The sequence below is a fragment of the Triticum urartu genome, chromosome 3A, assembly GCF_056163025.1.
Source record: "Triticum urartu cultivar PI428250 chromosome 3A, HENAU_Tu73, whole genome shotgun sequence".
NCBI lineage: Eukaryota > Viridiplantae > Streptophyta > Magnoliopsida > Poales > Poaceae > Triticum > Triticum urartu.
Genome location: NC_141875.1, coordinates 632,055,783 through 632,067,836, shown reverse-complemented (window position 1 = coordinate 632,067,836; position 12,054 = coordinate 632,055,783). Strand labels below are relative to the sequence as shown.

At 51.2% G+C, this 12,054-nt stretch overlaps 1 protein-coding gene across 1 annotated transcript; it reads right to left on the bottom strand.

The window, feature by feature from the left end:
• Positions 1-7,744: 7,744 nt before the first annotated feature.
• On the bottom strand, positions 7,745-9,831 carry LOC125545643 (amino acid permease 3-like). The gene is made up of 3 exons (XM_048709660.1): positions 9,515-9,831; positions 8,883-9,425; positions 7,745-8,807 (listed from the first exon to the last, which is right to left on the bottom strand). Exons 1-3 carry the CDS (start codon positions 9,627-9,629, stop codon positions 8,023-8,025), a joined length of 1,443 nt encoding a protein of 480 aa, XP_048565617.1. The 5' UTR covers positions 9,630-9,831; the 3' UTR covers positions 7,745-8,022.
• Between the last annotated feature and the right edge of the window lie 2,223 nt (positions 9,832-12,054).

Below are 12,054 nucleotides of genomic sequence, written 5' to 3'. Positions count from 1 at the left end.
TACCTTCTCCCGAGACATTCCGATCAGACTCGGTATCCCGGTTCTACAAGACAACTTCGAAAAGTTAAAACAAATCCAGCAACACCGCCCGAATGTGCCGACAAATCCCGATAGGATATGCACATATCTCGTTCTCAGGGCACACTCAGATGAGACATCCTACGAGTAAAACCAAACCTCAAGTTGCCCCGAGGTGGCCCCACAGTCTGCTCGGTCGGACCAACACTCAGAGGAGCACTGGCCCGGGGGGGGGGGGGGTTAAAATAAAGATGACCCTTGGGCGCGCGACCCCCAAGGGAAAAGAAAAGGCTAGGTGGCAAATGGTGAAACCAATGTTGGGCATTGCTGGAAGAGTTCTATTCAAGGCGAACTGTCAAGGGGTTCCCATTATTACCCAACCGCGTAAGGAAGCAAAATCCGGGAACATAACACCGATATGACGGAAACTAGGGCGGCAAGAGTGGAACAAAACACCAGACATAAGGCCGAGCCTTCCACCCTTTACCAAGTATATAGATGCATTAATTAAATAAGATATATTGTGATATCCCAACAAGTAAACATGTCCAACAAGGAACAACATCTCCATGTTCCAACAAGGAACAAACTTCAATCTTCACCTGAAACTAACAACGCTATAAGAGGGGCTGAGCAAAGCGGTAACATAGCCAATCAACGGTTTGCTAGGACAAGGTGGGTTAGAGGCTTGGTTCAACAATATAGGAGGCATGATAAGCAAGTGGTAGGTATCGCAGCATAGGCATAGCAAAAGAGCGAGCAACTAAGCAAGCAAAGATAGAAGTGATTTTGAGGGTATGGTCATCTTGCCTGAGATCCCGCAAGGAAGAAGAACGAGTCCATGAAGAAGACTAACGGACGTAGCCGAACGGTTCCTCACAAACGCGACGTTATCGGATCCAACCGAAGAAACATCATCGGAAAGAAGAAAACAACATAGTAAACAACCAACACATAACCAAGGCACGATGCACAATCAAGTATGATGCATGTCCGGTTTAATGAGGCATGGCATGGCAAAGTGCACAAACAATCCTACAAATTAAGTGGAGCTCAATATGCAACGAGTTGCATATTGGTGAAACACCACGACAAGTTATTTAGTTCGATCTCGTTTATGTACCCAACAATATTAAATGTTGTTAAACATGGCAAGAGGGTGAAGCAAATGAAAACTACCCATCTAGTCAAGTTTAAATGAGGCCGGAAACAACGAACAACAATTCTGGAAACTCCTCATATCCATATATTAGGTTTGGTACTGTTCTGCCCTAAACATAATTTTAGAGTTGTTAAACATGTCAGATGAGTGCACCAAGTAAATCTAGGCATTTTTCTACCCCATTTACATATAAAGATTATTTAATTCGGAGCTACGGTTATTTAGTTATGAAATAAAGCATTTTAGCAAGGCATAGGGGCAAATTAAAGCAAACATCATTTTAAGCATTTTAAACATGCATGAAAGTTGCAAATTATTAAACTAGATGAAATTCTAAGCAAGTTTCATATACAAAGTTTTTACATGTGATGCTTAGTTTGTGAGATATTAAATGCATGAAGGCTAAGGGGTTTTTTGTAAAACCGTAAACTCTGGATAAAAGGACAAAATCATAGAACGGGGAAAAAACATGACATGGGCTGAAACTGAGGCAAACTGGGCTGGGGGGAACTGCTCACGCTGGGCCAACAACCCGAGGAAGAAGCAGATCGGTGGGAGCGCCGAACTGGGCCGCGAGGAGAGGCCAAAAGAAAAGCGCTGCTGGGCCTTGGCGCTGTAGTCCAGCGATGCCAAGTCAACGCGAGCGCTGAACAGGCGAGCAGGCACCTCGTCCTGTTCTCGTCAGGAAGCAGACCAACGGCAGGAACTCGACGACGGCGGCGCGACGAGGGACTTGTGCGGGCGAGGGCGAGCAGGAACCGGTCGAGGACGGCGGAACTGAGCGCGGGGAGGTGTCTGGGTTCAATTCCGGCAAGGGGAGTCGCGGATTGGAGCTCGGAACGGTCGGCGCGCGATGAGCTCCTGCAGGACACGAGCACGAGAAAAAGGTCAGGGAGGAAGAGAGGGAAAGGGAAGGAGGAGCAGGGGCGCACGGCGACTTGCGGAGCTCCGGCGAGGTCCACGCTGGAAGAGGTCCGCAGCGAGGCAGCAGGGTCGAGCAGGAGGAGGCTCTCGGGCTCCTCCCGAGGCTGCGGTCGCTCGAGCGAAGCGGCGGCGGTGGTCTTGGCGAAGCAGGGAACTCCGGGACGAGCGGGATGCGGGAATGGACGGCGCAAACTCCTCGGGGCTCCGACGACGCAGATGAGGCAGGGGGGTCGACGCGGGGTTGCGTGCACGGGGCGACTCGGCCTCGGGAACCAGAGGAGGCGCGTCCGAGGACAGGCTCACGGTCGCGAGGAGACGAGGATGACGAGGTTAGGTGGCCGCGGGGAGGTCGGGGACGGCAGGGCCCTCGGGAGGTGCTGACGATGGAGGCGAGCTCCAAGGCAGAGGGCGCGACGGCAGTCTCCTGCAGAGAGAGAGATGTGAGGGAGAGATAGGGGGAAGTGGAAGGACGAGAAGGAAATAGTGGGGAAATGCAGCGGGCCTCGGTTGCTGCTGCTGTTCACCGGCAGCGACTGGATCGGGGCGAGCTTGCTTCGGCGAGTTGCGTGCAGAGGAGGCGGGGGTCGAGAGGCGCGGGAGGTGACAAGGCGGCGGCAACTCTCTCGATCCCTTCGGGGAACAAAGCAGGAGGAGGGGTCTCGTTGGTTGGACGGGATGGATCCCGATGGAGAGGCTAAGTGGAAGGAGGGGTGGCTGGCTCGGGTTGGTGTGGTGGTGAAAGCGAGGAGGGGATTTGGATCGGGGATGAACCCGAGGAGGAAGAGACAGGAGGAGTGGCGGCGGCGGCTTGGGGGATGGATGGGACACCTCCTAAAAATTAGGGTTTGTGTCTGGTTATATAGTGAGTGGGTCTATATGCAGACTAATTGAAGCCCTTCGATCTAAATTATACGGCTGAGAAAATATAGGTTAGGAAGTCCTAATAAGAAAACGGAGATGTTTTGTAGATGTTTGGGGATGATCCGGACCCAATGGTGACAACTGTCCGGGTCAGGTTTAGGTAAGTCTCGGACGCGCACGTGAGGGATCGATGCACTGTGCAGAGAGGGTTTCGGAGTCTGGCGGTTGACAGCAGACTGTGCAAAAAGCTTTGGGCTGAGAAGAGAGAGAGACCCGGCGACTGTTTTCGGAGACCGAAAACGTCGGACGTTAGACCGGCTATACTGCCGCTATAGTTATCCGTTCGGGCATCAAACGATCTCCGAATGCGATGAAACTTGACAGGCGGTCTATCTACACTATAATAAGACCACACGTCAACTCTCATCCCATTCCGAGAACATTTTCCGTCCACTTATAAAATACTATTTCGGACATGCCGTGGGCGCGTGAAAGTGTGTCTGGGCTCAGAACGGACAACGGAAAGAACGAGACCGGGACGGATGCAAGTTTTGAAAACATGATGATGCAATGCACATGATGACATGACAAGATGCAACACGCAAGCACATGACATGGCAACAACAACAAATAACTGGAAGACACCTGGCGCAACGGTCTCGGGGTGTCACAAACACTAACTGCGAGCTACACTTCAAAATGAAGAATATATCCATGAAGGTGGAGGACGCCGTTGCTTTTACAAATCCTCCCGAGGCAACCTTCCATTGCAACCCGATTCCAGCGGGCTATGCTCGTGTCTTGGTTGATGAGGTGGTGGACCAATATTCGCGAATAGAGCTTGACATTTCTGGAGGTGACGAGGAGCACACACTTGGAGAGGCCAACCATCGTATCATCCTATGGAGAAAGGATTGCATCATCTTTTGAAGGTCACCGACACCGCGTCATCCGACTCCTCGTCGAAGTCCGCCATCGAGTCAGCAGACTCCCGCTCCTTCAAGTCCACCAACGCGTCAGGCCACTCCTCCTCCAAGTCCGGCACAGCTTCAGGCCACTCCTCCTCCTCCAAGTCCGGCAAAGCGTCAGGCCACTCCTCCTCCAAGTCCGGCATAGTTTCAGGCCACTCCTCCTCCTCCAACTCAGCCACGTCAGCCGTCTTCGCCGCCTCATCAATCACGGAAGAGAGCCGCCTTAGCTATGGTGCGTAGCGGTACAAGTCGAGGTAGTACTGGAGGTACAGGCGGAGGCAAACGATTTCAATATGGTCCAAGCAGCCTCGCGCCTCTTCCGCAGAGGCCTTACGACAAGTCCGAGGAGGAAAACATAGCCATATCGAAGGCCGAGGTGGAAGCCCATTTTGCACCGAAACCGCCACCGCCGTCAAGGGAGAAAGTGCCTGAGGAAAAGATTGACCACTTCATTCGTATGGCTAGAGCACCAGCTCCCAAGCCTGTTGACATAGACTATGAGCGCCACCTCAGGAAGTTAAATCGAGCACGTCTACAGAAAGAGGCGAGCTCGAGCTCGAGCAAATCAGCTGGCAAAAGGAGCGGTAAAACCGTTCCCCAGCTGGGAGAACAGGCGGCGCAATCAATCCCCTCGCTTGTTGTGCCAACAACACATGAGAGTACGCGCGCCCAATATTATTATGGGCAAACCGTTAACGTTCCCGGGCTGGGCGATGTGGTAATAACCGAGGAGCATATTGAGCAGGCTAAAAGGCTCATGATCACTGTTGGACAACTCCTCGATATCGAGCCCATGTCTCTGATTAGAGAGGAGGAAACAAAACGGAAATATGTCCGGGGCCAACCTTTGGTCGAGCCAGACGAGGTCAAGAAGCTCCCAACGAGAATGTATGAATTGCATCAATGGTACATGGACATTACCAAGATTTCCAATCGAGAGTCCCTCATGGTGAATGTCAAGAAGGATCATTACTACCATGAGAAAGTTGTGTCCGTTGAGTATACAGAACTATTTCAGTTATACAATCAAAACACACTCGACAAATCTATCGTCAGTTGCTATTGTATGTAAGTGATTTCTTTCTGTAATTTAAGTCTCAAGCTAGCTCAATCATTACCTGTAATTATCCTCACTATATTCTTTTCTGTGGTATTATGCAGGATGAAGATTTATGAAATGAAAAAAGGCAGACGCTATGGCATTGGGTTCGTTGACCCAAATACCATTAATGAATACACATGAAAATTAGATCCATATTACGAAAAAAGTGTAGAGGAAAGCATGTTAGAGTTCTTCAAGCGCCTCAAATACAATGAAGATATACTACTTCCTTACAACTTCGAGTGAGTCACACTGTCTTGTATTACAAATTCTGTTTTTGCCTACTAGCTAGCTACATGTTTTTGCTTACATATGCCCGCTTAATTAAGACATGCAAACGTGTGTGCATGCAGATTTCACTGGATCTTGTTAATCATTAAAGTTGATGAAGGAACAGTTGAAATACTGGACTCACTACTTAAAAAAGCAAGTGACTACACCATCTTGTCTGGGATAGTCAACAGGTAATTTCAATCATTATTAACTATATCTCAGCCTATTTAGTTCGTCATTTCCTGATATGAACTATTTAATAACCCCTTTATTCATTTTCTTTGTCGGCGGGCAGGGCTTGGGCAAAGTTCATCAGCGTCACTCCAGGCCAATGGAAAAAAAGCTGAAATAGTATCGACCCAAGGTAAGTAATTAAGTAGTACTAGCTAGCTAGCTGCCATCTCTTTAATCATCATGCTTGATTGATTATTATCTGATCAAGTTTCATTCTCGTAAAGGCCCTGAAGCAGGCGCCGGGGAATAATCCGCGTGCATACTACGTTTGCGAGAACATTCGCATGATGGCGTCCGAAAGGAGCAGATCTCAAAGACAGGAGTGGGTACGTTTGTCAGAACATTATTCACAATTTTTACACCATTATCGATATCTAGTCATACAACTAATACACATGCATATTGATCTTCTTCTTAACAGTTCAAAGAGGTGCGGGAGCAGCTCCTACCAGAGGACCGCATAGAAGCAATTCAAGAGGAAATAGCGGGATTTTTGCTCAACCAGGTCATAGATCCCAAAGGAGAATACTATTACCCGCTACCGCCCCCATGAACCACTTCCAATTGTCATCGTGCTCCGAAGGCACCAATTAGGCTAATGCCACTGGCTCCGAAGGCACCAATTAGGAGAAATTGTATATAGCTACCTAATTGTATACATATATACATGTGTGTATATATGTGTGAATTAATGGTGGTTGTGAGACATTCGATGATATATATATATATATATATATATATATGTGATCGGTTCTACTAGAAATTCTATTTATATATATGCATAACATGTACAATATGTAGCATCGTAAAATACCAACAAACGAAAAAGAATTAAATAGAAAACAAAAAGTTAAATGAAAAAGAAATCATAAACCCAAAACCCCCAACCTTTTAATACCGATTGGTGTCACTAACCGGTACTAAAGGGCTCCCTGCCCCCGGAGCTGGCTCGTGCCACGTGGTTGCCCTTTAGCACCGGTTCGTGCTGAACCGGTACTAAAGGGGGGGGGGGCCTTTAGTGCCCACACTTTAGTGCGGCACTAAAGGGCCTTACGAACCGGTGTTATTGCCCGGTTCTGCACTAGTGCCAAGAGCATCTTCGGCCGTTTCTATATCTGCAATAATAGCCATCGAGGAGAAGTTCGGCAAAAAAGCTCTCCAATAGTACTCCCAAATTCTTCAAAACTGCCCCTTCATCTAAGAGAAGATGGCCCTTCCAATAAAAGGGCCATGTTAGCTAATTGTAACTGTAGTGCGCCGCGCCGCCGCCACAACCACTGCCCCGGCCAACCACTGCTGCTGCCTCCAACTGTCGCACAACCCGCTGTCAGCCGCTGCGTGAGTTCGCCAGCGTCGTCGCACCACTGTAAAAAAAACCACCTTTAGGGAAAGTTTTTGCAGGAACTGAGAAATACCTCACCCGTCAACTTCCCCTAAATTTTACGGTTATTCCGTAAAACCACTTTTACGGAACAATTTGTCTAATTCACATCTAAATGTTTTTTAGGAATGCCACATCTAAGCTCCCACAAATATATAATGCAGTAATAAGAAACAAAAAAACTAGGACAAAAAAATAGACCACAAACAAAGTGAAAATCAGTTTAGATGTGACATAACTATGTCATATCTAGATGTGTTCTAAACAGATCTTTACGAAAAGAAATTTACAGAAGCTGCTGGAAATGCTCTAAATTGAGATGTGGCAAGGAACGAAACATAAACTGTGCTATGCCTGACCTGTATTCCTCTACGTATTTTAATCGTGGGATTCTTGCTCCCTTTGTACGCACGGTCGCATGCCACCGTCGGCACCAACCACAGAATCTGCGATGGCGACTGCAGAGGCCCAGGGTGAAGCCGCCAGGCCGCCAGCACGAACCCACTCAAGAGTCAGAGTGTCGACGAGACTTGGCATCTGGAATCTCACAGGAAAAGCGAAGGTCACATCGCCCAAAGTGCCGGCCGGGATCTTTGAACGCCACGACGTTACGGACCCCTCCGAGATTCATCCCGCAGGATGCCGGCTGGCCCCGATGCTTCCTTTCCACTCGTACAAAGAAAATGAAGATTCTTCCGAGGATCCGACGCTTCGCCAACCCAGTTCCGAAAGGAACGCTGGATCAACTTTAGCTTCAAAATCGGTCCATGTTGGTCAGTTGGTGTCATTTGAACATGCATGACACAGAGAGTCCGAGCTCAGGGTGGCAACAGACGTTATTATTAAATTAGCTTCTACTACCACACAAAACAGAGAACATTAGTTGGTGACACTCACACTGTTGACAGTCACTTAGGTATCTTTTCTTTGAGACAACTACGGCGGTCATTAGCCAGCCTAAACAATTTTTTGACACTTCGGTATCTTGTCGCTCTTCTTTTTGACTCAGCTTGGCTTTCACCCTCCAGCCAAGGTGAACTTTACCGGACGCTATCTTAGAATGTTCTTCGGTGCGTGCATGATGGTCAGACGTCGATTATGACTTGAACGGGTGGTACACCTTGAGGTCGGACTTGATGCCGGCGATGGACCCCGCGGCGGCGGCGAGGGAGATGGCGAGGCATCCGAGGCTGAGCATCTGCAGGCACACCCACTGCGTGCTCCACTTGGGCACCTTCTTCTGCACCACGTACATCTCCACCGGAAAGTAGACGGTGAGCGGCCAGAACCCCAGCGCGCCCAGGAACCCCACCACGTCGTTGAAGAAGGGCAGCATCATGGACACCACCGTCGTCGCCGTCACGAACGCTGTCCGCCACGTCGCCCGGAACATGTTCACCTTGTACGTCCTGAAGAGCGGCACCTCGACCTCGCCGGTGACGTATGTAGACTCCGGCCACCTCTTCGCCGCCCACTTCTCCACGAAGGCGAACAGGGGCTGGCAGTACACCTGGTAGGCGCCGACGAGGTGGATGACGATGGCGGCGTTGGCCACGTCGAGGAGCCAGAAGGGCTCGTAGAAGCCGAACCCTGTCAGGAGGTTCCCCGGGGCGGCGTCGCCGAAGGCCGCGTAGCCCATGCAGCCGCAGAGCATGTAGAAGACCGTGGTCACCGCGACGCTGACCATGGTGGCGCGCTTCATGACCGTGGACTCTGACGGCGGCGGCGCCCGGATGGTGTCCTGGATCTCGATGAGGATGAGCGAGTAGGAGTAGGCGAAGGCAATGTCCCCGAACGCCTGCGTGCTGCGCCACACCTTCTGCATCGGCGTCACCGTGCCAATGCTGATGCCGGTCAGGCTACCCTTCACGCCTCCGTTTGCTGCATGCATGCAGACATCATTGGTTAACACTTTGCTCAACATGATCTTGGGATTGGTTTCGTCGAGTCACCTACCTATGACTTGGACGATGCCGAGGCCGAGGCCGATGGAGGAGTAGGTGAAGGACATAGCCGCGGCGAGCATGGAGAGCCAGGAGATCTGGTCGAAATCGGGTATCTGGGAGAAGAAGACCTGAGCCACGCCGAAGATGATCATGTAGGGCACGCTGGAGACCTTGCAGGGGTCGGCGTGGCCGTGGCCGTGGAAGCAGTTTGCCCTCTTAATCGCCAGCATGCTGATGGAGGCGGCGATGGTGTAGCCGATAGCCACCCCGACGATATTGGCGTACTGCAGCACCCCGCAGATCTGGACCTTGACGCCGCTGAGGTTGGCGTTGACGGCGTCCATGTAGGTGTAGTTGCGCTTGCCGGTGCTCTGGTCGCCGGAGCGGTAGCAGTCGGCGAGCAGCGAGGAGGTGAAGTAGGTGACGAGGGAGAAGAGGAGCATCACGGCGGGGCCGGCCACCCAGCCGAGCTGCGCGATGGCCCACCCCAGCGACAGCACCCCGGACCCGATCACCGCCGTGATGATGTGCGAGCTCGCCGTCCACATCGTGCCTGTACACATCGGGACATTCATCAGACTCAGAGAGACCAACATATGATATAGTACGTCGTACACCATAAGCCGAAGGATATTTACGTACCGGTGCGCTTGTTGCGGCCATCGTCGTCGAGCTTGGAGCCGGCGGTGTGGCCGAGCTCTGCGGCGGCTACCTCCATCGGCGGGTAGTAGTAGGTGGCCACGACCTTGTCCGCCATCCCGATCGACCTCTGTCTCTAGACTTAACTGCCGCCAACAGAATAGAGAGAGTAGGCGTGCGGGATGAGAACTGATAAAGAGGAGGCCAGACCACAGTAAGTGCAGTGCACTCTGCGCGCTCGCTAGAGATGCGATCTTGCGCAGCGTGATCTGCAGAGAGCGAGTAAATGTCTACTGTGAGTGGTGGTGGGTGCCTGGCCTGCCTCTGGGTACCGAGGGTACCGGTGCAATTTATAGGAGAAGCCTGCACTGTGTAAGAGCATCTCCAACAGAGGTGCTAAAAATAGTGCGTGCTGGAAAAACCGCTAATTTTGCGCGCGGAGCATCTCCAACAGTCGCTGTAAAATTCATCCAGCGCATTTGGAATTTCAGCATCGCACGCGGGATATTTAGTGCGCAGCGTATAGCGCGTTGGACAATGACGCGTGAAGACCAACTGCTGTGCTCCCTCTGCTTGTCCTGCCTCGAGCTCGCCGCTGCAGCCATTCCCTGTAGCTCGCATTCGCCACTCCTCTGCGTGCTCGTCATTTGCTCGTCCCGACACGGGGCGGAGCCGCCGCTGCCCTTCTGCTCGCCGGCTGCAGCTCGCCGCCTTGAGTTTGACGGCCGAGAGCCGTCGTTGCCCTTCTGCTCGCCGCCTCTCTAGAGCTCACCGCCTCGAGCTCGCCGGCCGGGAGCACGTGTGGTGGCCGGAGGTGAGTGGTGCGTGCGGAGCTTGCGATTCCAATCGATTGCAAGCTAGCTTGCTTCAACGATTAAGGGAAGCTAAGCTAGCTAACTCGTGTTTGCGATTCAACGATCACACAAAGCTAGCTCGCGTGCGGTGGCCGGCGAAAAATGGTTTGCAAGTTAACTTGCTCCAACAATAGGGGACCTAATTGCGTTTTTGTTTTGGTCAGATGAATTTATTTGTAAATGTTTAGGGACCTGTTTGTTGTAGACATATTTACGGCGCTTTATTTTTTAGTGCATCTGCTGGACTGCTGCGTGCTCTCCACTATCGGTTATATTTTTGTCCATCCGCTGAACTAAATCGGCCACGGCATGCTAAATTACTAAAATGACGCTGTAAAATTATTTTAGCATGTCGGTTTTTTTAGCGTTTGTTGAAGATTCTGTAAAGTGAGTGCCGGCCCGGACCGGTCGGCATTCAGGGACCTGCCTGTCTGGCTGCGTGAGAGCGTGCGCTGCCGCTGCTAGCCGGTGGCTGGCGGGGGCGCGGGAAGGCGCTGCTGCTAGTGCTCTGACTAGAAATTCAAACCTCCTAACTCGTAGAGTTGACGCATGTAATCTGCACGTTTGCTATGGGTGGTCGACATCGCGACGGCCGGCAGTCGCCTTCCGAGAAGGAGCCAACCGCCACCTTTTGGCTTTCGCCATGCCTCGTGGCACCAAGAAAGTGCTCATTACCCATTACTGACTAATGATGATAGATTGATGCAAGATAAGCCCACTATGAGAGGTGGCTGGTCAGCGGTGAAACAGAGTGTACCTACTTTGCACACTAGTCAGGCCACACCTCGTCTCAGCCTGGTGAACACGTGATGCACGAAAAGCTAGCGATAGAAAATTAGAAATAGGATTGCAACAATGTCTCGTACGTACGTGCTACCACTACTTGCTGCTCGTTACCTTTCTCTGCAGGAGCTGCTCTAGCTGGCTTTCTGCCCTTGTTGCACGGTTGGTCGAGAGGGCTCGGTGACAACTGATCGCTCGTCGCGGTACGTAGTGCTTCGTCTGCACTGACCGGCTGGGTGCTCCGTCGGGACCCCATGGTTTGCTGGCAATTCGGTCGGGCTTTCGTCCGTCCATCCTTTCTCCGCCGCCATGGAATATGGAATAGGTATCTCTTCCTTTCCCGCCCACTCGCATGGATGGTGAAGTGGTCCGGCCGCTATCTTACGTGTGTTGGATGGCTCCTGATCGTCGTCGTATCAATAGTTCTTTATGACTCTGTGATATGAGATGGCTGCAGTACCATGATTTTGCAGTGCTCAATCAAAATCGATTCGATTCTTCCGGGTTTGTGGAATCACTCATTCTTCCGGCTTTGACCGGCCCAGAACCTATGGAGGGGAACCGACGAACATTTTTCGTGCGGGTGTGCCTTTGTGACCGAGCATGGAGAGCCATCCTTTTCCGCCTGTGGATGAATTAATTAGCTAATCCCCGCGAGAACGTGAATATGCTAGACTAACTAAGAACAAGGAATCGTGTGATATGATGATAACCTAAGGATATCTCCAACACCGACCAGCAAACCTTCCTCACCCGTCCAAATCGTGGAATCTATCCAATGCGGTCCTGTATCGGTCCGTTGAACGGTTCATACGCGATTTTTTCGATAAACCGAAAACAAAAGACCGCCCTGGCCCACCAAAAACCCCTCGCCCCTCCCGCGCGTTTTCGGTCAGCACCCCTTGA